The sequence below is a fragment of the Haliotis asinina genome, chromosome 6 (genome assembly GCF_037392515.1).
Source record: "Haliotis asinina isolate JCU_RB_2024 chromosome 6, JCU_Hal_asi_v2, whole genome shotgun sequence".
In the NCBI taxonomy this organism is placed as follows: Eukaryota; Metazoa; Mollusca; class Gastropoda; order Lepetellida; family Haliotidae; genus Haliotis; species Haliotis asinina.
The window spans coordinates 54539738-54567376 of record NC_090285.1 but is presented as its reverse complement, the minus strand read 5'-3'; the positions used below and the strand labels follow the sequence as shown (position 1 = coordinate 54567376).

General features: G+C 37.7%; 1 protein-coding gene across 2 annotated transcripts in view; it reads left to right on the top strand.

Moving 5' to 3' along the window:
* Positions 1 to 2971: 2971 nt before the first annotated feature.
* The window catches only part of LOC137287523 (serine/threonine-protein kinase 33-like), a 36155-nt gene continuing 11487 nt past the window's right edge, over positions 2972 to 27639 (top strand). The window contains exons 1-3 of one of the 2 annotated variants that reach the window (XM_067819864.1): positions 2972 to 3178; positions 26069 to 26265; positions 27453 to 27557. In XM_067819864.1, the coding sequence (XP_067675965.1) occupies positions 26101 to 26265; positions 27453 to 27557 (270 nt within the window). In that variant the 5' untranslated portion in view covers positions 2972 to 3178; positions 26069 to 26100. Of the gene's footprint in view, positions 3179 to 24468; positions 24504 to 26068; positions 26266 to 27452; positions 27558 to 27639 lie in introns of those variants that run through there. The other variant, XM_067819865.1, reaches the window with a different exon arrangement.

Here is a 27639-nt window from a genome sequence, read left to right as displayed (position 1 = left end):
ATCTGGAAGGACGTTATCGACACTTTGTGCATCTGAAACTGCATTCACCCATAACTGTTTTATAGCGAGGTTTTGAGAGGAGGTCCTCGTCTTAGGAACGCCGTGTCCGACTGAACAAGGGCTGAACACGGAGTGAAGGTTCTTGAGTCTCTGGAAGGTGTGGAAACAGGTTTTCGAACTTGATTCTGCTGGAAACTGGTAGTCAATGGAGTTGTTTGAGAACACGAGAGATATTTTGATACGTGGGTGTCCTATTAATGATTTTGGCTTTTAATGACTCTATGAAGTGTTTATTATACGCCATGTAACGTGGAATTAGAGTCGTCTTCAGATTATAAGCGATTGGGGTAGCATTTTGTTGCATATTGAGAATGGCATTTGGGGAGGGTTCCAGTCTGTTGGAGAAGGAACGAACTATTTTACAAACTACGGCTACTTAATTCTTCATTGTCACATTGGCTTCAAAAACAGCGTCCAGATTCCGTACTTGTTTCCATAGTGTTGCTGGTGTATCTCCGATGCTGCATGTGATTTAGAATCAGGCGTCTTCTGTTGTTGATGGGATACAGCAAGAACTTCAGTTTTCTCCTCGTTCAACTGAAGAAAGTGTATTTTCATCCATTTGCAAACTTCATCAGTGCTGACATGTTCTTGTCTATGAAGTTTGGGCAAAATGCGGTTTGTTCTAACAGCAATACAGTTATGTGTGTAGCCACCAAAGGGTATTCTGTAACTTAAGGAGGCATCAACTAGAGGGATGATGTACATGGTGAAGAGTAGCGGACCTAACACCGATCCTTGGTGGACGCCATAAGACCAAGGACATAGTTCAGATGAAGAGTTCTCGAATGTTACCGAAGGACTCGGATAGGACTTGAACCACATTAGAACTGTACGTATGACACCAAATCTCTTTAGAAGTATGTCATGATCAGTTGTATCAAACGCGGCTGTGTGAGTGAGTTTAGTTCAACGCCGGTTTTAGCAATATTCCAGCAATATAACGCCGGTGAACACCAGAAATGTGCTGCAACATAGTACCCATGTGGGGAATGAACCCATATGGCTACCTTACCGTCCCACCAAAAGCGGCGGAGAGGTTCAAAAGAACAAATATGACAACCCTTGTTTATCCATGGCTGACATGAACTCTTTCTGAATCTGCAACGGGGCGGCCTCGGCACGTATAACGTCTTGTAGACTGAAATTGTTCCTTTAGGTAGTTTTCATCCAGATTTTGCGAAACTGATATGCAGATACTTTCTCCAGAACTTTAGACAGAAACATATTATTATTCTGTGTCAAACCGGTGTTAGAACTCATCATGATCCGAATTAGAATTAGTCTTCAGCAAACGGTGTCTGCTGTAAAACTTGACAAACGGGATCGGGTCACCGGGCTCAGTTACTGCTTGCTTCGTATCCCAACTGTGTTGATCGGTTGTCATAATGGCGGTGACTGGTTTGGAGTGGTGAAGTCTCCTAACGAGAGAGAGATTTATTCAGTAGTCAGAGGCCTATATTTTACACCAGGTACACAAAAGATAAAGTCATAAGTGTAGTGGTGGTAGATGGGCTGACTTAGAACAGACCATTTTCTCACAGATCGTGACGACAAATGACACTTCATGTTTGGGAAAATGAAAGGGATAAGAAACATGTCGACGTTAACTTGTCCCCTTAAAGTATAGCCAAAGGGAGGCAATTCTTCAAACCAAACGCGTTTGCATTAGTTATTGTACGTACGCTTCTCATTATCCTTGATTTCGTGGCATTGTGAAAGGGAGTAAATCAAACGGGGTCCAACTCAAGACTAGAATGGTTGCGCAAGTCTTCTTAAATCTAGGCATGAAATCAAGCATTTTTTTCTGGCATTTGACGATGTATTATTTTAAATATGATACATTCATTTCTAGGACTAAATGCCAGTCTAACTCAAGTACAATTATACTAAATTGTGTGGAGTTGGGTCACTCTAATGTCCTGATCCGCTTGTTCTGTGTTTGAATCTTATTATTAAGGTTGGTCTTTCAGCCTTGAGTATAGATTTCTTCAGACACCACTGGTGATTAAAGTTTAACGAACACAGAAAATAAAAATAAAGATATTTGAATTTTATAAATTATTATCTTAAGATACGAAGCGCGTCGTTTGAATACAGGTATGCCGACATTCACTGCAGTATATGGTGAAATTTAATAGTGACGCAAACACGGGAAGACCACGTAGCTCAAGAAGCTAAAATCGTTTCCATTCAGAAATATAGAAGTAGGGTATTAACCATTTGCAAATATTTGACCTTCATTATTTTAAGCATATGGATCACTATACCAACTTCATTCCGTGTGCGTGCGTGCGTGCGTGCGTGCGCGCGTGCGAGTTTGCGTGTGTATTACGAAAAAAATGTGCGTCTATATACAAATCCGGCCTGTTCTCAATATCGGCACAAGAAGTTGGTCCCGGCAGAAGCTAGTTAATTTATGATCATTTACACGAGTTACCATCGGAATTAAGCTCATTGATGTTGCCTAATGAAAGGAGAAAGGATAATGATTAGACCAAGGTCGCTGAGGTAAACTGATAAGCGACACGTGTCACTTGAGTCCTAAATTACGCACGCACGCACGCACGCACACACGCATACATACATACCTACCTACATGCACGCATGCATGCAAGCGTACATACGTACATACGTACGTACATACATACATACATACATACATACATACATACATACATACATACATACATACATACATACATACATACATACATACATACATACATACATACATACAGCAGGTAGCGCAGGTATAATATATTCAATTCTTATGTATGACTCATTGTTTGGATTACGAGTGGTGTATATAATTACAACTTTAGAACAGAACAATAAATGAATCTTCCGCTTGAATTTATTAGCGGTCCGCACCTATTGTCCAATCTCTTTTTATCTCGCCTGTTCCGAGAGTCGTGCGCAGAAAAGTGCGTCGCGTCGTTAGCATCGGAAAGCGCCTATGGCGACACGGGCGAAACTTTATGAATGTGTTGGTTTGCTGCACAGACTTACGCGATAATGACTTGACAAATATCGCATGGATTTGACAGTTAGTACAGCTTGTAGACTGAACTCGGTGCATTCCGTTCGACAAATTGTGGCCCTGTAATTTTTCTTGGTAAGTGTCGAATGTTGTGTTATCAAGCAGAGAACTTTTGAAGTTGACAGACCGAATCGCGACCTCTGTGATATATGTTCCAGTGCCTAGTGTTTGGGTTCTCGAAGGTCAGCTACTGAGACTGAAATAATCTTTGTTTTCGAGATCAAGCTAATGTATCAAAGAAAGATTGTGTGGTTAAACTGCAAAGCATTTATAAGAGGTGAAATTTACACCTACTTGGATTTTAGTCGAAATACATTTCAAAAGGATATGGTTTTTTGCTAGATTGTTTAGCCCCCAGAGTCATTAGAGCGTTTATTCAGTGTTGAGTGGATTGGTATATTTTCAGATCTGAATAAGTCAGTCACCTACGTCATGTAAACTATCAAATGAGATTTAATGACCTAATATGCACCCGTGAAGTGATTCTTAAGTTTAATTTAGCCATTTCATACCTTTAGAACTTATTGGTCAGAATGGATCATCACATGATCATGATTGTTTGAGCTCAATTATTTAATGATCTTTATTATGTATTTGATTTATATGAAACTGATTACTATCTGGTCTGGAACGATTGTATATATGATATATAACTCAACTGCATATACGGAGCACCACAATTTCTCGTGCGGACTTTAGGGTTAGGTTGATCTAACCTAGGCAACCTAACCCTAACCCTTATCCCCTACAATTATGTAAAAGAGTGTTATGACATGTTTTTAAAGTTTGTGGTGCTGTATTTTATAGGTAGGCTGCAGATAGAAAGAGCATATTTTCAACAAATCCTTTAACATGTTTATGTAATTACTTTGAAGTGAGCTATGATATATCCATGGGTGAGGACAGAAATCGAGTCAAAGTACAGCATGCAATACATGTTGATGGTAGGTGGAAATATTACTTGTGAATGTTTCATTTTTGTATTACTTATCTATATTTAGGATTCTTGATTTTTAAATGAAAAATAGAGAAAATGTGCTGAAGTTGCCGAATCTTAATGATTAGGACTTGAATGTGTGTCAAAACCAACATAAGGCACCTTAGTGATCACTGCAAATAAATCAGTAAAGTCACTTTTTCATGTTTTGTGGCTTACTTATAAAAATGTCTGCCTCCATGGTCAAGTTAAAAGAGCTACTGACGAGAAAGTGGAATGTTGGTGATTGGATCCATAAATATCAAAAGACGTCAAAGGATGGTACCTATCGTTGCCTTGTCTGGCACTCAACATTAAGGGACTATGATAGGACTGGTTGTTTCACCAGTGTACTCTGAGTCTGGTATTCATTTTGTAAGGCACCCATAAAGATCCAGGTTTGAATTGGTCTTATGCAATCCAGGCTTTTCATAAGAGATAACCAGCAGGATTGGGTGATTAGGCTTGCAGAGTTGATTGAGACTTGTCATTGTATCCCATTTGTGTATTTGATGCTCGTGCAGTTGATCACTGGATTGTCTGGCCCAGACTTGATTATTTATAAACTGGGATCATTTAACTGGAATATTGCTGAGTTATAAGTTAAACAATGAACAAACAAAAAACATAACACTTGACTAAACATATAATCTTTAGTCTGGACTGATATATGCATGCACTGGTATACGCTTGTACATGCACACTGCTATAAAACTTAAAAAATCTTCCATACAATATCAACCCCATCTCACTTCACTACATTCTGCTGGAAATGTTGTAAGTAATACTAGGGCTCCATGGACAACACAAACATGGCAAACAGTTCAGACTGAGGCTCCCATTCATTTTGGATTTTGGGACAAAATATCGGTCAATCAACACATGATACCATACAGTTTTAGGATTTAAACAATGAAAAATGGATTGGTTCTTCACAATTTAAATAGCCCTATCACAAAATATTTACATGAGTACTATTAAATAGTTTCACAACTGAAATTGAGAGGGAGGTGTTGCAGGAAAGAAAATTTGACATTTGCTAGTATCTAAGTCTGTAACTGTATGCTTTTTTACAAAATACAGCAACTGAATATTTGTTTCAAATAAAATACTGATACAGAAGAAAGTACCTTGTTTTCACAAATGGCTGTATTGCTGTTAAACATTATTTTTCTTGAAGTGTAATAAACATGATGAAACAAAGGTTTTATTAAGATAAATGTTTTCTAATGGTAAACTGCAAAGAGAGTCATATTTGTCTATTGACATGTGTAATCTTATTCTGAATACTTGATAATTTTGACTGAGAGTGGGATTTTTGTCATTTTGTGAGCAATATATTGTACTTCTTAAAGCACGGAAAAATAAGAAGGCATACGTTTAGTTACTAATTGATTTTAAACGAATTCCACACTAACATAGTAACTTTCGCAGGATTATCAATGACTAAAAGAACAATTTTTGACCTTTGTATGCTTGTCACTCAACCCATAAATCTCCCTCTATCTCCCTTGAAATGTATTGGTAATACACAGTTGTCAGCAGTCGTTTCATGATTAGAATACTTTTAAAACATACCGCTGAAATTCTTTCACTTTAAAGCAATGTGAAAACAGAGCTGCTTGTTGCCATTGTGTGCTTTGTTGCCATAGTAATATGCAAGTCACTTCTCTTTGATTGTTTGTGCAATCTTTCTTGATGTTTTCAGAAAGCAGAGCTTTTCAATTCATCAATGTATTTTTATGTATTGTAAGATATAAGTATATGCCTGTGGTAAAATGAGAGCAGCAAATGTAGCATCTGGAGTTGCTCATTTGTGACGTCATTCTAACTTTACGTCACAAAATAATTTGAATGACGTCACCACTGTTGATGACACAACAAAACAATTGTTTACGTGTCAATACCGGGTGAATAGTCTTTCAGTTTCCGGGAATCTAATACCATTTAATCATGTTTTTCAACCAATCAGATTACAGAACACAGTAACTTTTGGTTTACAATGAACAAAGAAAGACTTGTTTTCATGTATATTGTGGATTGTTGAATGAAAGAAGGTTGGTCAGGTGTAGTTTGATGCACAGGGGCTGAAGTGTCAGAATATATGTTAATGTTTTTTTTTGTGTGTGTGTTGCAATTGCTGAAGGGTTTTTAGCACAGGTGCTACAGATGTATTCCCCAGGTACACTTCCGTATTCAGGACAAACTCAGAATACAGAAACATACACTATTCTGCATTTTCTTGATACTGATTGCATCCTTTTGTGTATGGTGCATTAGTTTGGTTTACAGTATTTTTTGAAGCACAGTGGAACTTACAGTCAGTTGAATGTGAAAATTACGTAAGGTTTTGATTCGGGGTTGTGGGATATTGACTCTTCCTGTTTGGGTTATTGGGGGGCCTTTCTGTAATTTGCCTTAGAGTAAAGAGTACATTTCTGTACACAGAGGTACCTGGAGTAGATATCTATAGTACCCTCGCTGCCAACAGCCTTGTCAGCGTTGCATTTACAAGTCCCTGTGGCTTGAAGCAATATGTATTGTTTTGGCTGCATTGAGCCATGTTGGGCACTACTGGTAGTGTGATACCAGCATATCATGTGTCAAACCTCAGTGTCACTGTCATCAGGTTATTTATCACTCATTGTTCCATGTACTGGTCTAGATACATCAAAGTTTGACAGGAATACATCATCCTTGTCAACATGACTTTACTTAAGGTGATAGTGACATGAAGTGTTGCCTGAGTCATACTTATGTCAATATGACTTCAGTCGGAGACACCCACCAACAAGAATGGGCCCAATTTTCCATTGGACGTTATAACAGCTGTCCTTGATAATCTTATTGATTTTTTGATAAAATACAGCACAATGATACTTTTTTTGTATTTCCTCTTTATTTACCATGTTTGCAGGACAAAAACAATTGCACAAAATTGTATGTCAACATTATCAGTGTAAATGTGAATTGTGAAATCAGTACCTGCAAATGTCTTGTTTAAGTTTATCTGTAGATTGATTTGGTATTGATTTTGTAAAGCATCACATTTTATGAAGAAAATACATTAATTGTGTCGCCAAGTAACAGTGATTGAAGGACTTAATATTACCAGTGATTAAGATGACTAAATGCAGTGATGGAAAATATTCTTATGACCTTCAATGACAGTTTCATCATGTTCATGTTAGTTTGATGCACATGCTAAATGTACTGGTAAGTTAAGAGTAGAAAGATGATGGTGATGATGATGATGATGATGATGATGATGATGATGAATGTTGATATAAAGCTATTAAGACCGATATTTTTTCTTCCAATTCTCTGAATATTGTAGAAATAAATATATAGTTGCTACAGTCATACAGATATGTATGAACCATAGGAGTGAGTGTGTGAGCGAGTGAGTATTAACAATATTAAACAAGGCTGCACCAGAAATAGGCTTCAGATATTGTGTCTATGTTGAGAATCGAACCTGAGTGTTCGACGTGACGAACAAACACTTTAATCACTGGATTACCCCGCCACTTCTATGGACCAAAGAGGTTGTTGTATGTTTATGGTTTCTTAAACTAGATGAAGTTGTTGACAGCATGCACAAGTTGGCAACATGCTATCAATGTTATCATACTGAAACTGTTTAACTGTTACCCTGGTGGAATGTGGAATAATTAGTCTAGGAGCTGTCCAGTATAGTGACCCAGTGTTGGCACTCTCAGTATGGGTCTGCATGTAATCTGGGTATCGGAGTTACAAATGGGTTAATCAATGGCTGTGCTATCAGGCAGACCAGGGTATATGGATAGAGTACCTGTAATGAACTAGCCTGATCACCTGGACTGCTAGAGGACACACGTAGCAGTGCTTGGGACATGCTGTTACCATTGTCACACCGCTCTCCTTGGGTTTACTAATGTCAGAATATCTATACAGCTATATGACGGTAGTGCTGATGAAGATAAACAGTGTACAACTAGTGTTTTTAGCAGTCTTGGGCGTACTTCAATAAGTGATTAGAATACTGTGATGCTGTCTACTGTGAAGTATGACCTTTCAGTGATAAAATTGCTTTCTATAACTTGAGAGATAATGTAATGTCAATCTTAGTGCTGTGAATACATTATAAGTTGTTCACTGGTCGGGAGGGGGCCATGGGCTCATGTACCCTCGAGGTTTGTTTATGTTATGGCAAGGGGAACATAAACAAGCCTCCAGGGTGCATGAGCCCATGGACCCTGAGGGACCAGTGAACAATGTATTTATCTTACTGAACACCTGAATTTTAATTTTGAACTGTTTGAAGCACTTTTGTTGAATGTGAGGCGAATCGCTGTTTTGCAGATGACACAAGGTAAACAGATTTAGAGTTATCTCCCTTCTATCGATTTTCAATCGCAAAACATCAGTAATTTCCGTGCTGGATGCGTGATTCAATGTTATTCAAGGTAAAAAAAGTACTACCATGAAGCACCAGAAGAGTTTGGAATTCCCAGCGGTGCACACTGAAAATAATACATTGCCTGTAAGCAGGGTACATTGAAAATAATAGAATAGCGCTTAGCCAATCAGAAAGCAGCATTCATGTGTGAGGTAAGATGAAATGCCCTGTAGTGAGTAAGTTTGGTTTTACGCTGTATTCCAGCAATATCACAGTAGGGGACACCAGAAATGGGCTTCACACATTGTACCCACGTGGGGAATTGAATCAGGGCCTAGATTTTTTAAGCTCTCTTCATGCTAAGATAGTTGGATTAACATTAACTTAAAACTATCTTAGCACTAAGAGAGCTCCAAAATTCTAGGCCAAGGGTCTTTGACATGACAAGCAAATGCTTTGACCACACAAAGCTACCCCATTGCTCCCAAAGCCAGGTAGCGAAAGCCAAATACAGATTCACGTCCTGTTATGCACTCAAAAATATAAAACTTCAAAGGTGTTTAGTTGGGTGGTTTTCAGTGACTCTGACATGAAGAAAGATATGAATGTGTACCTGAAGCTATGTACTTTGGCTCAACAAACATTTTGAGGGACTCGTAATATCTATTGTCCCCAGTTTGGAAGTTTCAAAATCTGACTGCTTTACAATTCAAACATGACTTATTGGGATCTACAAGACTGCCTCGTAATGTTGTAGATAAAATATAAGGACATATGACTTACTTTCCAGTGGGACCGGTAATCATGGCAACATAGGGTGAATTGAATTTGTTGAGATTTGATAATGTTTCAATTAAAATCATTTTGGGGCGGGTGCTGTCAACTCTGTGGAGATTACTGTTGATCTTGAAGGCTGCACTGTATGCATTTGTCCTAACTTGAAGTGTTGAACTAAAACCGAAACTGCAAGTGTTGCTAGTTTTGAAATTGCTCTGCATTGGTCTTTTAATGGAACATGTTTTTACAAAACAGTTAGTGATGTCTGTGCCAAAATGTTATGTCTGTTTGTCTGATTTTGGCTCTTTGCAATATTATTTCCTTGTATTTCTGTGTTGTATAGAGTTGTATGAGTTGAGAAGAAAAACTGTTGAGTAATATACATTTGTCAGGCTTTGGACCTAGTGGCTAAAGTCACAGACTAGAATACTGTAGGTCATTTTCACATTTAAGTATCGGGGGTCCTGATCCACAAAGCGTTCATAATATCAGGATCTGTCTTAACTCTATACTTTTTGCACAGGCTTATGAATGACATAGCTTTACAAACCTTTAGTGGATCAAGAGACAGAGGAGTAATACTTTGAGGGTTACGGTTTTGTTCTGTCTACATAAATCCTTTATTATGCTGGCCAGATTCTGTGATCTGGTTTGAGGTTGCACAAAATAATTTATCACACTGGAGTGGAATATGCGCAGAAGTATGTCATTATTTCTGAGATTTGGGGAATATATATTTGTGAATTTTGTTAACATGGATAGGGAACTACTTTATCGTTTGTTTCTGAAACAATGGCTACTGTCACAGTGTTTGAAATAAATATGTCTCGGGTAAGAGAATAGTGCTCCATTTTTGACTATAGTAGTGCTATTTTCTCCCCAATAGTGTCATGTGCCATGATGTTTGATTGTGTGTGCTTGATAGTAGGGCTTCTGTATAGCGAATATATTTATACTTATCAATTGCACAGAATTCTTATTTGTAATTGATCAAGTTGTTTATTTACATCTGAAAACGCGAACAGAGCATTGAAACCTGCATTATATGAGCAGATTGATTATTAATAGCTATAAACGATTTCAGTGAGTTTGTGACTTTGAGATTAGCTCAGCTCATAGTGAAGGTACCTGTTGACTTGCCACAAGCTATAACAGTGGACATGGAGAACTCTGTGGAGGATTAAGATCAAGCCAATGTTATACAATAGGGAATAATATTGGTAGCATTACGCACAAGGTGCTTCAGATATCACAGTAATATATGCCCTGTGCTGTAGCTTAGATTAAAAAGCTATGTCATTTTTACTGGGTGTATTTTTGAATAAGAGCTATACAATTCTGGTTTAATGATTATAGTATATCATAGCAGGTGTTCAAGAACTGGTGGGTTTTATTTGAGAGTAGAGCAGTTTGGCTTCACAGTAGTTTGGGTGAATATTTTCTCTTGTTGATTTTTACTTTTAGAGAGTGTCTTTATTACCATTCAAAGCCAAGGGTATCTTTAGAGGGATCTTTTGTTACCAGGCAGGTGCAGAGAAAAGATTGGTAACATCAAATGACAGAGAAGTATCTTTCATACTTTACTAAGAAAGTGAAATCCCAAATATGACATATGTTGTATCTTTCATGAACAAGCATTGCTGGAGATGATCTTTTATTATTACTTTTTTCAAATTGCCTTTTCTTTTACAATTTGATTTTGAAATATTTATATCATGTATCATCTAGGGAACTGCATTATCATTCTGATATTCTTTACGGAGAAGGCAATAGGATCCTGAGTGCATTTAATAATGTTACATTGCCCTTGCATCACACTCTGATTTTTGTTACTTGTGTCTATTTTGTTGATACAAATGTTACCAAGAAAAGCATTGTTTTGTCATGGTATTCCCAGGTACATGTAGTTTGCTTTGTGCTATCATCAACTTAGCATCTAAATTTTATTGGAATTTTAATGGCTATATGCTAGCGTGGAATCTAGACTGTTTCAAGGTATTGAGACTGTTTTGTAACTGCCATTGTACCAGATCCCCTGAAAAAGATTATTGTTTTAAAAGGTCTCATGTTAAACCTAGCCCAGCTAGTCCATACGCCCAAGGGAAATGTAGTGTGTTCAGAACTCCATCAATCTTTCAAACACTTCCCAGTGTTGTACTGACTGACATGCCTCTGGTTGTAACCCTGCCTGTCAGTGTTGTGCTGACTGACGTGTTTCAGGTTGTATTCCTGCCTCCTAGTGTTGTCCTGACATGCTTTTGGTTGTATTCCTGTTTCCTAGTGTTGTGTGGAGGGACTTGCTTCAGGCTGTAACCCTGTGTGCCAGTGTTGTACTGACTTATATGCTTCAGATTGTATTCTTGCCTCCTAGTGTTGTGCTGACTGAATTGCTCCAGGTTGTAACCTTGCCCCCTAGTGTTGTACTGAGTTGCATCAGGTTGTATTCTTGTCTCCATGTGTTGTGCTGACGGACATGCTTCAGGTTGTATTCCTGCCTCCTTGTGTTTTGCTGACTGACATGCTTCAGGTTGTAACCCTGCCCACCAGTGTTGTACTGACTGACTTGCTTCAGGTTGTATTCCTGCCTCCTTGTGTTGTACTGACTGACATGCTTCAGGTTGTAACCCTGATCCCAGTGTTGTACTGACTGATATTGTGTTGTGCTGGCTTACATGCTTCAGGTTGTAACCCTGCCCCCCAGAGTTGTACTGACTCACATCAGGTGATATTCCTCCCACCTTGTGTTGTACTGACTGACATGCTTCAGGTTGTAACTCTACCTCCTTGTGCTAAACTGACATGCTTCAGGTTGTATTCCTGCCTCCTTGTGTTGCATTGACTGACTTGCTTCATGTTGTAACCCTGCCTCCTTGTGTTGTGCTGACTTGCTTCAGGTTGTAACCCTGCCCCCCAGTGTTGTACTGGCTAATATCAATATTCATATTCATCATGCTAATACAGGTAATATTTCATGGTATAGTTCCTGAAATTTGATGATTTTAAAGAGCTGAATCGATCTTGTAGATTACTTTATTGACAGTTTTGTCCAAATTATGAAAAAAAAAACTAAACATAAAGGCATTGTGCACTAGGTTCATGTGTTTACTTTTCCTGTGTTAAGTAGAATGGTACTGGTTATGGATTGTTTGCTGGTGTTAATATATATTGCTGCACATTGCATGTATCGTGTGTTATTGTATGCTGTCAATAGAGTCAAGACTGAGAGTGAAACATGGATGCATGTCTAGGCACACATGCCATTACATTGTTTTGACAACAGGAAGGGCTCTCCTGCATAGTGGCAGTGCATGGTGTTGTCACCATATCTACCTAGGTACATTGTATGGCTCTTGCTTAAAAACACTACCTTACTCAGCAGTGATTGTGGCATGAAATATTGAGCCCTTGACTGTTGAAAAACCGATGTTCGTAGCCGCTTGTTAATGATCAATTTGCATGGGTAAAGTCTCTCAGTAGTAACCTATGGTAGCTGCACAAGTCAAATTCTACTTAACATGGCTAAGTGTTGACAAGGAAAATGTAAATTGCGTGTTATCAGATTTGTTTTCAGCTCATTGTTTCTGGGGTCAAATTTCTTAGGTATTGCTTTGCTCATTACAGCCTTGAAGGTTTTAAATGGATGATTTGACATTATGTGAATGCAAGGTTAGGTAGGAGTTATTGGTGACTTGCTGATTCGTGAACTGCATTCTTTGACTGTGAGATTCTGGAACAAATGTGATAGCCATTGTGGGAGTCTACACGTTATGGCTTGGTGCTACTGTTGCCTTACTTTGAAGCTGAGTTGTGAAAGGAAGTTCGGAGGATTATAAACACTGTTATGTATACCTGTATCTTCACAGATTGAAAGGTAATTCTATGTAATTATGCCTTGTTGGGTGCTATACCAGGACCTGTTCAATAATAGACTACGGGTTGACTGGCTGGATTGTGATTCTCGTACGTCCTATTCTGTGCATGTGGAGGTCTTCAGGGAAATCTTGTGAGGAAAGGTTATGAAATATTTGAGTAAGTGTGGTGGTGGTGATCAAGGTTGTAATTCCTTGAAGGTGAGTGCTGTCACGGGGGCATTCATCAACTTTGACGTTACGCGCTCTGACAATCACTCTAGATTTATGAACAGCTCTTATTTGAGAGCTATAGGTATGGGGATATTTGGCAAGTAAATTAAGTGATTGCAGTGTTTTGAAGGATTTGATCGGTCAAATCTTGACGGTCTGTTATTGTGCCGAGTTGGAGAGAACAGAACAGGTAGGGGTCAAGTCAGTTTCTTATTGACTTGCATGCTGGGAGATTAGGTGTGGATTTACTGCTTTATGGAGGTGTGTTTTGGGTTGACTCCATGTCTAAGCTGATATTCACAATGGTGTAAGCTCTCTGTGGGTAATCAGCCAAACATTCCTTGCACTTGGAGTTCTTAAATACATTTTGTTTTCTGTCTGTACATGTTCTTTGGAAAACATAACATGTTATTTTGAGCACTGTCAAATCTCCCTTGCTGATTTTACTGAAATTGGTTTTGTAAGGAAAAAATCATACAATTTGTTTTGCCTTGTTTAGAAAATGATTACGTCATTATACTAATGTTTCATAATCCATTACTATGTTATTGGACTGTTTATCATGTTTATCATGCTTTACCTTACCTTACACTCGAATATCAGATTCTCACTGGATGAGAATCATCCTTATATATCCAGTGCCCTCTGTGAAATATATTTGTGATATTCCCACCAAAATGTTTATGTGATATTTGCACATGGCATCAACTATTTTATGTCTCTTTTTATGATGTAAGACACATTGCTATGGATATTTCCACTATTTTTAGAAGGAAATAGATGTGAGTGGAATAGCACCAAGTTTGGTTTTCTGCCACATTAAGTTAGTAAATGTGTAACTGTGATATTTTTATGAATAAGCACCAATGTATGACCTTCAATATTACTATATGTGAGGTAACATCAGTTTAAGTCTTTGAATGACATTAGAAGTGATTGACATAAGGAAGAAAGTTTAATGGTTTAGAACATGTTTCGTAGTATGTCCTTACTTCTTTATCAGCTGAATGAATGCTGTGAGACAGAGAGCATTTATGTGTACAAGAACAAAAAGACAACAAAGATTGAGACTTATCAGTGGAAGACAGGAGCTAACTGGTGTTGATGTGTGATGTCTCTCAAGACCATTGTATCACTTGTAATGTATCAATGATACATGATTGTATCATTAAGAAAGTGTATAATGTGACTGAGTGGAGACCATTGATTCATATGATCAAAGCTCCAGACATCTTGTGCTCTCTTTACTATCATGACCTTGGGCTGAAGTTGGTAATGAATCTATGATTGAACATATTCAATGTCAAGAGTGTTTATATTTAAAAGGAAAGAATTTCCACCTAAACTGTGTATTAACCAAAATCTTACATTATTTCACATGTGTGTCAATTATTAGGCACCATTGAATGCAATGTGTGACTGGGCAAACAACAATTCATTATATAGCTTTTGTGTTAATGTTCTTTTCAGAGTGAACTAATCATAGGTATTTTGGTGGTGGTGCTGTTTTACGAGCAACCTCTTAGGCAATTAGGTGGGGCGCTTAATATTCCTGGGTTGTAGCTCAGAAACCTGGTGCAATCTGATCCCAAGCTTGTCGCACACAGATTGCTGATAAGTCCACAAGCCATTGCAGTGGACCTGTATTACCAGTATACCACATTACCACACACTTCACCTGGCACAAATCACTGGTTGGCTTCAACCACCAGACATGTACCTATACAGTACGCCAAGCAATCTGAAAGACACCTCACCTGCATGACAGTCTGACTTCGATGTTGTTATCTCTCTGAACTAGCCATTCTGGGGAGCCATGTGTGTAATTGCCCTTGAATCGATGAGGTACATGATTTGATTAACACATGTTAACTCCTCTCGGCTGAGACAAACTGGTGGCCAGGTAAATTGTATTTGAATTTAGAGTCCCTCCCAACTACAGATTTTATGTTAGTGTTTTGGCATGGATAAAAAATTCTGTTAATGCTTTGTCTTATACACTCGCATTTTGCTTGATTTCCTTGGCTTAGCTATTTTATGACCTTGAAATTCAGGAATGTAGGGGGAAAAGATCAAAGATAAATAATGTTTTTTGTAACCTTCCAATCTGAAAACATTTAGAGATAACAGAATGTAAACATTTTTTGTGCAATAGTATTGATGGTTATTTTTTAAGCGGTTGTTGATACAAAAATCTTTAGGCTGAAATAGAATGGAATTACAGTGTTTGACATCAGCGATATTAATGTCAAGAGCTTCTGTCATTTGCTTTTTCATGGTTTATTTCATATCATTGTTGTCACTACCATGGTCGCCAACAGTGACTATTTTAGTTGTTTGGCTGTCGTTCTGGCCTGTAGATCTGGGTTAGGAAAACATTCTGAAAGGTTCAAACATATGGTCACCAGTCAATGACTTCTTACCACAATGCTTCAATCTATTTACAAGATATATCAAATGTTAGAAATACAAACGAAAGCCTTTAATATTTTGATATCGACCTCTGCTGTGGCCCATATCATATTTGTAATCAATGACAGATGATTCATCATTTTGCATATTTGCTGAAGATATTGAAATAGTCGATGGATGTCATATGGTGATGTGTAGTGCCATATGACATGTACAGATAGGCTTGTATTCCTCCTCTTCAAACGTTGATATACACAGTGTAAAAAGTGTTTTTGACCTTTCAGCCAGGATAAGCACATAATAAGAGAATGTTACTTTCAAGAAGTATGTACATCGACCTCTTGTGAACAATTATTCTACTATTTTACTATATTCACCTTGATGTGTGGCCATCTTGTCCAATTCAAAGTAGTGGAGTCCTTGGTTTGAACTTGTTCAACTTGTGTAAATTATTCCACTCCCTTATTCGAAATGTTAGCATTGTTAGTCACAGGAACTGTGATGTTTGTTCAGACAGGTTAGTAATGGACTGCCCAGCTATTTCTGAAGTCTGTCACAAAGTGGAAACCCACTTCCCTCAACAAACATGCAAATACAATAGGTTAAAAGGGTTATACAACTTAAGGCAATTTTATCAAGCAGTTTACGCATTTGTCTATATGTGCTGTAAGAGTAGGTTGAGATTATTTTTCTCTGACAAGCTTGTGCTTCTGTTTGTGTATGTAAATATTTTCTGTATTGATCAAATACATCAAAAGCATTCACTTTAATAACATTAGGTATTAACTGTTATTTTGAACTGTTTACTTTCAATGTTGAATTTTCATAAATAGCCGAGTCAAACTGCTGACTAATCCAAGTCTTTACTTGGTTGGGGCCAAATATTCTTGGGGGTTTAAGAATGTGTTTGTACAAGATCATTCCCAGATACATAAAAGAGTTATTTTAGTTTTCACTAGTCCACCAAAACTTTCTGCTGGTATAGTATTTACTAGTTTATAAAAGACATGAAAGTCAAGGGTACCTTGATGTACTGTCAGAAATGATAGATTTACATGGCACTAGATTAAACTGGTAAAGTGTAAATTCATGCTAAACATAATGAATAAAGAGTTAGGGGTACCTGTATGTGTTATACCAAATATATAGGTGTCGTTCCATACAACAACTCTGTGGTATTGTATGTGTTGAGTACATTCAGGAGTGTTTGGAAAGTGTTGAGTCTGGTTTACACACATTATTTAAATGCTAACATTTTCTAGTTGAGGTATTGTTTCCCTGCCTAAGCTGGGTCACCTAGCCAGCCAAGTAGGATTATGTTATCGTAAGCAATGGTGGGTGAGAGTTTCCAATAGCTAGGGCAGTAGTATATCAGTGACTTGACTAACAAGACCCAACATGTGGAACAATGACTTACAATGCCTTGCTTATGTTTCTGCATCTCATATGTTTCATGAACATTGGGAATTTGTTTCTGCTTCCCTGAATGCTGTTGTTTTAGAAATGTGAGATAATGGTTTCTAACTTAAGTTGATTTCATGGTTTAATGAGAGATGGGGCTGATTGTATTGTGGGAGGCTTATGTCACAGAGTTGAAGTAACAGATTGGCTTGTTATTCTGTTTCTGTTTCTGTGCAAAGGTTTGTCAACTTTGATATGTTTTGTATATTAAGCTATTTCAGCATTTATCTAATTTAGATGTTTCGTGTTTGCTGTATAATAAGATAATTTGATTGTTGTGCATGCTGAAGGCTTGATAAGCATTACTGGGTTCAGTGCAATGTTAATAGCCTTAGTGTAGTGTTAGTGTCTTCAGTGCATTGTTATTTGCATCAATGGATTGTTACTGGCTTCAGTGCAAGGTTACTAGCATCAGTGTAGTGGTACTGGCTTTAGTGCAATGTTTCTATCATCCATGGCCTTTTACTGGCTTCAGTGCGATGCTATTTGCATCAATAGATTGTTACTGGCTTCAGTGCAAGGTTACTAGCATCAGTGTAGTGTTACTGGCTTCAGTGCATTGTTGTTTGCATCAATGGATTGTTACTGGTTTCAGTGCAATGTTACTAGCATCAGTGTAGTGTTACTGGTTTCAGTGCAATGTTATTAGCATCAATAGATTGATATTTTCTTCTTTGCAGATGTAGTACCTTTCATGCAGTGTTACAAGCCATGATACAGTGGTGCCAATCACATTGCAATGTTACTTACCACAATGGAGTTTTACCTGTCTCAGTGCCTTGTTACTAGCCTCAGTGTAGTATTTCTGGCTTCAGTGCATTGTTACTGAAGTCAGTACTGTATTAGTAGTTTTATTACAGTGATTGGGATAGAGAACTTTGACAATGGGTCATTTTCAAGAATATAGGCCATTTTCTGAATTTTGAATGGGCAACTGCCCTTGTATTAATGGTAAACTTTAAAAATTTAATGTACCATTATTTATTCTAATGTGGAAAATGCCCATGGCGCTGCCTATCCGTGATCTATAGCCTGTTTTTATATTGTATTGTCTGAATAGTGATATTAGTTTTAACTTGTCATGCTAGTTTTAATTCTTATTGTGATAATCTAGTTGTTTTACTGTCCTTCATTGACAGTTTTTTACCATATACATAAATTCCTTTTTTCAAGAATGTTCTCGTCACGGTATGGCTGCAATATTGCCGATGTGATGTTAAATATTAACTCACTCACTCACCCTGCCTATCCCAATCCCTGGTGTTACTAGCCTCAATGCACTGTATCTAGCTTCAGTGCACTGTTACTAGCCACAGTGCTGTTACTTGTCTCAAAACTTTTTGAAGAACTGTTACTAACATAAATGTAGTATTAATTGCATCAATGCTTTGTTATTAGCCATAATTCAGTGTTCTTTGTTATCAGCCATAATTCAGTGTTCTTTGTTATCAGCCATAATTCAGTGTTCTTTGTTATCAGCCATAATTCAGTGTTCTTTGTTATCAGCCATAATTCAGTGTTAGTCACAACACAGCTTTACTAGTCACAGCTACTTTTATAAGTCTCAATGCAATGTTACTAGCATCATCTCCTGAGTGGCATTAATGGTGAAAATATATGTCTCTATCCATGCTGTTTATATGTCTGTGTTATTCAGTCGAGTTTAGCAAGGTAAATGTGTTAGCAAGAAATGGAGCGTCACAAACAGCATGAACAGTGTGACAGTTGCCTTGTTTATGATGTGCTGCCAGCAAGGGCTTTGATGTATTTCTCTACCTTAATTAACTGCCTACAAAAACATGCTGACAATAGGATATGGGGTGTCCATGTCTTTATTCATGGTTTCACAGAGGTGTCAACAGTGCAATATAATGTATACAAATAACACCCCATGCAGCTTTTTAGGCTTAGATTGATCCATGGTGTTAATCATGGGAACCTCATTGTTATTGTGGGGGATCCATACTGTTTGTGAAGGGTCATTCAACCATGCCGAGACAACTGTGGACATAGTGGACAAGCTTCACTGGCTCCGCTGTAGCGCTGATGGAGGGTTTATGTTGGTCTAGGAAGTGCTGTGCTGGTCACTTAGTCTTAGATGTTTGATAAGTATCCATGGCAGTACAAGTTTCGCTTTACAGCTCTTAGCTTAATACTTTGTTAACAATTTCAGTTGCAGGAAATTCCATATAGGTTGTTGGAGAAAAATACTTCTAGCCACAAGTGTTTTGGTACTCCTACTCATGAAGGAAAATCAGACCTGATGGTGTCACCATCACGGAAGTCAGTGTTTGCCCTGATGCAGAAAACCTGTGCAGTCAAAGTAAACTTAGTCTCAGTGTATTTCGTTACACTGCCCGACTGAGTTCAACAAAACCTAGTAGAAGGTCACGTCAGGTAACCTTTGAGCTACGCGAGATGGTTAAATAGATTTAACCAATCAAACAACGGCTACTATTTAGGGATCGGAGGGACTTTCAAAATATTCTGGTTACTGACACAGATCTCTCCACAAAAAAAAATCTGTATATAACACAGTTATTTGACCAGCTGTATATACGCTTTGGGCATTCTGTTAACATGGTTACCATTAGCTAATATTTCCGCAAGATGACATCCTTGAATATTGTCAAAAACACTATTTTCAGGGAATGTTTACTCACCGTTGTCATGGTTGTAATGTGTGCAGTGTGGATCAGCCGCAAGGGATCGTACACTAAATATCATTTGGAATCGTTCGGGTACGAACCTTTTCGAGATAAAAAGTTCAAAAGGTATGTGCGAATGTCCACTTTCGTGATTTAGTAAGCTGTGATCCGATTGGTCAATCTCAAAGGTTACCTGATGCGACCTCCCATAGGGTTTTGTTAGACTCAGTAGTGGAGTGTAACTAAAAGTACTGAGGATAAGTTTACTTAGACTGAAAACCTGTGTGTTTGATGCACAAATTATCTCAAATATGCAGTGAATTCAAAGCATGTTGCAATGTTACTGGATGCTAAGTTTAGATAATCTAAGCTTGTAATTTGCAGTTGTTTAAAACTACTTAGTTTATTGTTTGCCAAATTACCATATATAGGACTGAAAAAATGCAGTCTGTAGAAGGGGGTCAGCTTATCTATGAGACATGATTTCACAAAAATCTGTCTGCCTATCTTTCTGTCTGATTTCACAAAAGTATTTTTCAGATCATCAGTGCCCTATCAGGACGATCTTGGAGGTACACTTGCCTGGAAGTTTATGACGATTATAGACGCTTTGTTCTAAGTGATCAATAGATCAATAAAATATATATCAAAGTATACAGTTTTCATTATTTCAAAATATTTTGCTCATAGTCATTATTAGGTTTGATATCTACCTATTTACACATGATAAGAAAAGTCATAAGCATGTCCAGTTGCCATTTGTGAAATGGCTTGTGCCAGTCTGATCTGCTGTTTCCTGTTGTTTTGTAATGCTATGCAAGCGATACACAAGTTGCTCTTGTTTTGTTGTTTGCATAAGCACTTTCAAGGAGTGGGAGATTGTAGGAGTAGAGACATAATTCCTTTTCATTTGTAACATGTCATTATATCCCCCAGAGTCATGATACGATCCTGCTTAATATCCCTTTACCCTTTTCATTTTTGCACAATCGGAAAATTATTATAAAAGGATTTCTCAAATAATATGTATGTGGTCTATTTCCCAATATCAGTGGCTTTCTGCTCGGTAATGGGATACAACAAGGGCAAATACCTCTGTTTTCGAAGCTCTGTATGAATAACATGTGAGGCGATTCGTTTTGTGGCGGGTATCGTTCGAAAGCTGTGAACATCAACAATATCACTGTCCCTTTGCCTAGGATATGTCTGATTTGTAAGAAGCGATCTTATTGGATTAAGATTGGTTTCTAATGAGGCTTTTTTGCAACAGTCTGCTGCAAAGATCGTGATTGGTCAAAATCAAACAAGTTACCTATGCTTCATGAATACCTTTTAGCATTAAACATCGTGCCTCAGTGTAAAATTCGAGGTGACGAAGCCGAGTTGTCACTTGAATTAAAGCACACATTAGCTCGAAAAAGATGGAAATAGTATGTTTTAATGTACATTTGACAGCTTTTATGAGTACTGTTGTTGATTGTATTCCTCACCTTATTCACTTTGATTAATTATCTCCCTGAAACATTGTTACTTTGCTCTTTGAGAACTTAATGATCTGGACTCATTGATGAAGCAAGTATGAAAATGTTTTTCCAATAAAATTGAGGAAAATAGTTCGTATTTCTAATTCTGTTGGGTTAACATGTTATTGTGCATGTAGAAAGGAAAATGAACGCACATTTTTAGAATAATGATCAGTATAATCTTTTTTAGATATCATTCTCACTTAGCATGTTTACGTTTCACATCCAAGCCTGTAGCTGCCAGATGTCTTGTGATATAAGTTGACCGTGACCCATCGCAGGGGGTCGGCTTAAGCACAAAACATACCATATTGACTCTTATTTTAGGTTCCAACTTAGGGGGTCGGCTTATACACAGTAATATATGGTAACTGTTCAGTGCTGACCAAATATCACACCTGCTTTACCTGTTTTTTTTTATCATTGTTAAACAATCTGTCATGACTCAAGAAAATACTGGATTCTGCTTGGTTGTGCATAAAAATCAGAATCAATTCTGGATCAACACTCATCTGATTTTAAGCCATTTCACTGTGCATGAACGAATCTTATTGTGAGAACTACTTCTGTTTGACCACAATGATGGCGGATCACAACAACAACAATTCCATGGATTTTGACACAGACTTTGGAATTTTCCACATGTGCAATTTGAAATTTTTGGATTGGAAGTGTGTCTGATTTCATAGCACTTCTCTACGCATGTATATACAACACTGCCGCACTACATCAGCTTGACCACCAACATGACTGATATCAACACAACAGACATGATAGAAATGCTGATAAAACATCTATTAAAACTCTAAAAATGCAATTATTTGATTTTTCCTCCACATTATTTGGGAATTTCACTGTCATATAACCCTCTGTTATAGGAATATTCAATTACAATACACAGCCCATAACGTAAGCAACATCTAACATATAAATCAGAATGCGTAGCAAAAACACACCCTTTTGTATACAAAATACTATATCTATACAATACAGGAGATATTTGATACTGTTTATTGTAAGAAGATGATTCTGAGACTGAGAATGAATATAACTGTCTCTGAACCCTGTTCACCCAGTCCTGATTCAGTTTTAAACATGGTTCCAGGTTATTCTCTACCTCCTAATCTTGTCTGCTAGTTCATTTGAACCTTTGATATGTGGTCAATGGGCAGTATGTGAAATAGCGGGATATTTTTTGCGAGCTGTGAATTAAAAAAGAAAGGGAAAAAAAACATCAGCAGCATGTTCCCTTGATCTAGATTTTGATTTTTACTGTATTTTTAGCAATTTCCCTGAAATTTCATTTTTCATCATGTTTATAATTCTGAAATTCCTGTTTGTGATCACAGCCATACTGTCTTTCAGACTTGTTTCCAGGAATCTGTGACAACTCTGTGATTTCTGCTCGAAGTATTTTGAAGTATGCATGCTGTTTTGTGGTTTACTAACCAATGTTTTCATGTTGTGGTTTTCCATGTTATGACAACCTTCAACAGGACGCAGGTGAGCTACAGAATCTCTGACACTGGTTTGAACTGTGGACTGTGTAACTGACTTGTTGTTCTAGTAGCTATATTGAGAGACCTGGTGTTGGATATACAAGTACAGTCTACCGTGTCCTGTTGGGATATTTGATAGGTGTGTGTTATTGAGGCTCCACTGATGGTTGCTGATGATTGTCGTCTATTTCCCTCCAGGAAATCAGAGACTCAGGTTTCTTAGCCTTGTGTTCATTTCACAAGAGTTGTGACTTGATAATGGTTTGTGAAGGCCTGATAATGATGAGGTTGTGTGAATTAGGGGGTAACAATGTGGTAGAGGTGTGATATGATCCTGTTCAGCACCTATAATGGGCACAATATGATTTCTATCCTGATACCATAGAAACAGCAGTTCATTTTCACTAGTTGTTCTTTTCATTAGATGGTAACAACCCAGAATAATTTGCTTTTATATTTAAGATATTACAAATTGGGTATTGTATGGCAGAAAAATAAAGACTCACTATACTGTACTGGAAAAGAAACACAAGTTTTGAAAAAACGTTATCTCATGAAAGTAAGCGTCCATGTTTATATCTTCTATTTAAAACTTGACAAAAGACCCACAGTGTTACATTTCTTTTGTTGTTCAGTATACTGACAAAAGGGCATTGTCAAGTGGTTGAATATTTTATTTCATTTTTGCTCCAATGTAACTTGTAATGTGTCCAGTGTATGATGGGTTGCAGGTTGGTATGCTGTATCATGGGACTCATATATCTGGATGCAAGACTGCATCGCTGTGTATTTTAATTGATTTATGTGGTGTAAATAACTTTGTTATTACTGTGTATTTCTACATAGATTCTCATTTTGTTATAGTACCATCATAATGTTGGTGGAATATTGTGTTAATGGGTTTGAACTCATCCGTGTTGCATTATAGTGATGAATGATCCTCATGTTACATCTTGTTGATGAACAGTTCAAAGTAAATGAAATGAAATAATGTTTAGGCAAATGTACTTTATCTTACTTTTATAGCAATACCACTGAATGTTTTAAAGCCTATTTAATTTGTTATTGTATTTGAATATCGTGGAAATTAGAAACTATATTATTATGACAGAAAACTCCCATCTTCATGATGGATGTTAGTGAACATTGTACATTTCGTTTGATTTATTTGTCATACTTCACAGATAGACTAGTGAGATTCATCAGTTGCAGAAAGAAGTACTTCATGTGTTGAAGATTAAACAACATTGTGCATGTGAAATAGCAACAACCTTTAATTAAGAAACTCATCTGAGTTGGATAGAGAATGCTAATTTCCCCTGTGAAATCAAAGAACCGTGTTTAATATCTTTTGTAAGATTTGTGAAAGTTTAATGAAGAAGGAAGGCATTAGGAGAGAAAATCTATAGAAGTGACCTGGATCTCAGCCACCACTACAAACTGCTTCATCACCTGTTAGAACAGCATCAATTATTCACACTGCAGCTTAAACAGGTGCCCATCATGGCACTAATCTCCTTTGCCACCTTCTACCTTCAATATTCATGTAGTTTCACATGTTGTGCATATTCCTGGTAACTGTGCTGTCAAGGCTGAAGTCGCTGAAGCAGCTGACATCACGAGAAGGTTGCTGATGCTGCGGTATGTCCATGCTGATGATGCAGGAACTCCAGCATGGAACATACATGTGTCATTGCCCTTGGCCATTGATTCCCACCTCTATAGAGCTGATGACTTGATTACTGGGTCACTGGTGTTTGTTGGTGTTCGAGTGAATCAGGTCTGGCTGTCTCTCACTAGGGTTGTGTTTTGTTACCTGAGTATTGTTTTATTATACTGAGATCATCGGTGTTTAATGAAGGATAACATGGTGCATTTTGTTGAAGAAAGCTACTACAGAGAGGGTGAGCTACATTATCTAGAACTGTGTGACAGTTGCTTGACAGTGTTTTGAGTCTGTCCGTATGTACTAAGGTCAGTATTGGTCACAATCTTTGAATCTTCTATTGTTCTTTGTCATTGCTTCACTTTCAGGATGTCATTTGGGCACATTGCTGGGTGATAAATACTTTTATTATTTATGGCAAAAGTATTAATATTCACTTATGGTCTACTGTAGTACAATTGGACCTCTGTTTAGTGTTACTTGGGACAATGATAGCCCTGAAAGCTTACCTTCCAGATGATCTGGTCAGGGATGCACGGCTCAAGATACTTTGTTTTTATGTTATCATTCACACTGGTTATTTGATAGTTTTCTTTGGGTATTCAGCATATTTAAATCCTTTAGGCATTTTTCAACTAAGGAGAATGATGACTATTTTTATTCTTTATTCTGTATAAGTGACATTTTATCTACCCAACTTCTAGAATGCTAATCAAAGAAGTCATTTTTCAACATTTTAGAAATCATTTTATTTGAAATGCTGTTTCGGTGTTTTCAGTGTGATTTCTGTTCAGGGGCTGCTGCAAGTGTTACCTGTTGTATAAGCCCAATATAGCAACATTTGCCTCCATTACAATAAGCTCGACATAGCCATTTTATGCATTATTAATTGCGGCAGAGTTTATTGACAGGTTATGCCTGCATTTGATCTGGTAATAAAATGTGTTACGTTATTTTTGGAGCACAAGCTGAAAAAGCTAACTTAAATTAGGCATGAAGTGTTCTCAGGTCTACCTGAATGTAAGCAGTTCCAAATTATTTGTGAGGGTGATGATTTATTTTGCATATTACCGCATTTACAAAGCTTATGTTTAGCTGTTGAGATGTCTACTTGTTTATATACAATCTATGTATAATCGGTCTTAAAACGTAATATTGTGCTTGCCGTGAACTTTGTTTTCAGCATCATATTTCAGTAGATTTTAGTGATAAACAGGCTTGAGGATTTTTGCAGATCTGTGTATTTCCAGGATTTTTGTTTTATTTTGAATGTTTTTGAGGTCAGTCTTAATCGGCAATAAAAGACCCGCAAGACCTCTGCCTGAACAACGTTCCTTGTTTCTTGTGGTTTGTTGTTCTCATGCCAAGATATGTTTATACTTAGCTGAGTTTTCTAGACCCAACAGAATTTTGCTTGACTTGGTTTCGGGATGAATGACAGATGCTGTATGAAACATCACTCCATACCTCTTTTTGTATGGATAAGTCCATGAAAACTATTTCAGTTGGTCCAATTTGTAAAGTGTGGACTTTGTTTCAGATGTTTATGCCTGAGGTGATGAGGGTCTCAAAATGACCACAACAATTCCACACATCCGTATCGCTGATGACAGTGCCATCAAGGAAAGCTATGAAGTTGGTAAGAAACTTGGTCAGGGAAGCTTCGGGAAGGTCCACGAGGCACAACACCGAGAAACCAAAAAGTCCTGGGCCATCAAGAGCATCAACAAGGAGAAGGTAAGATGCGCTAAAGCAGGGCATTTGGCACCAACACATTTTATTCCACTATCCTCAACTTTGCTCTTTTGTGTGTATTTGGTGTTATATGTTCTATTGTCCTCTAGAGATTTTTGAGGACTGAATGGAATTTTGTTTAACCCTGGTCTTTAGACCAGTGTATGAAGTTGCTTTCTGTGAGGGTCAAGTCAGGTGAAGATGGGACTAGCGGATAAATGACACGAGATTGGGAAACAGATGGAGAAATGGACAAATGACAGTCAGAGAGATGTGAGAGGTGACATGGACTCAGTATGTTGGTCGATGATTGTTGGTGGGAATTATATTTGGGAGAGGGGATTTTGTGGTTTGAGGAACATGGCAGACTGGTTGTATTGGAGGCATAAGGTGAGCTGGAGATGATGTTTTTTGTTTGTTGTTCAATGATGTGCACAGCAATACTTCGACTAAATAGCGTCCTGGGCTGTGGTTAAAGCATTTACTTGTCATGCCCAAGGCCTGGGTTCAATTCCCCTCATGGGTACATTGAGTGAAGCCAATTTCTGGTGTTCCCAGGTGTGATATTGCTGGAATATTGTTAAAAGTGACATAAAACCCAACTCACTCACTCACAGTATGGTGACAGTCTGTAAATAACCACAGTCCAGTCAACAACATGATCTATGTAAATAGGATAAAATCACATGTGTCAACCAAGTCTGACCACCTTATCCTGTCAGTCACCTCTAATGACAAGCATGGGTTGATGAAGACTAATTCTAACCCCAGTCTCCATGGGTACGAGGTAACAATGAGTTGAGAGAGAAGAAGACCAATTCTAACCCAGTCTCCATGGGTAAGTGGTAACAATGAGTTGAGAGAGAAGAAGACCAATTCTAACCCAGTCTCCATGGGTAGGTGGTAACATTGAGTTGAGAGAGAAGAAGACCAATTCTAACCCAGTCTCCATGGGTAAGTGGTAACAATGAGTTGAGAGTGAAGAAGACCAATTCTAACCCAGTCTCCATGGGTAAGTGGTAACATTGAGTTGAGAGGGAAGAAGACCAATTCTAACCCAGTCTCCATGGGTAGGGGGTAACAATGAGTTGAGAGAAAATTACCATAGGAGTTAAGTATGGTCGTTCTACATTTGTACATGATAGCATGTAACCATAGTAATGTTCTGCTCAAATCTACACTACTTGTAGGCGGGCAGCTCGGCTCTCAAGCTGATAGAGCGGGAAGTGGCCATCTTGAAAAGAGTTCATCATCCCAACATCATCCAGTTGAATGAAGTGTTGGAATCACCAACGGTAAGGAGCACATCTCTGCATTCCAGTATATGTGTCAGCTTTGCCACATGGCATCAGTTCATGAATAAATGGCTGTAGGAGA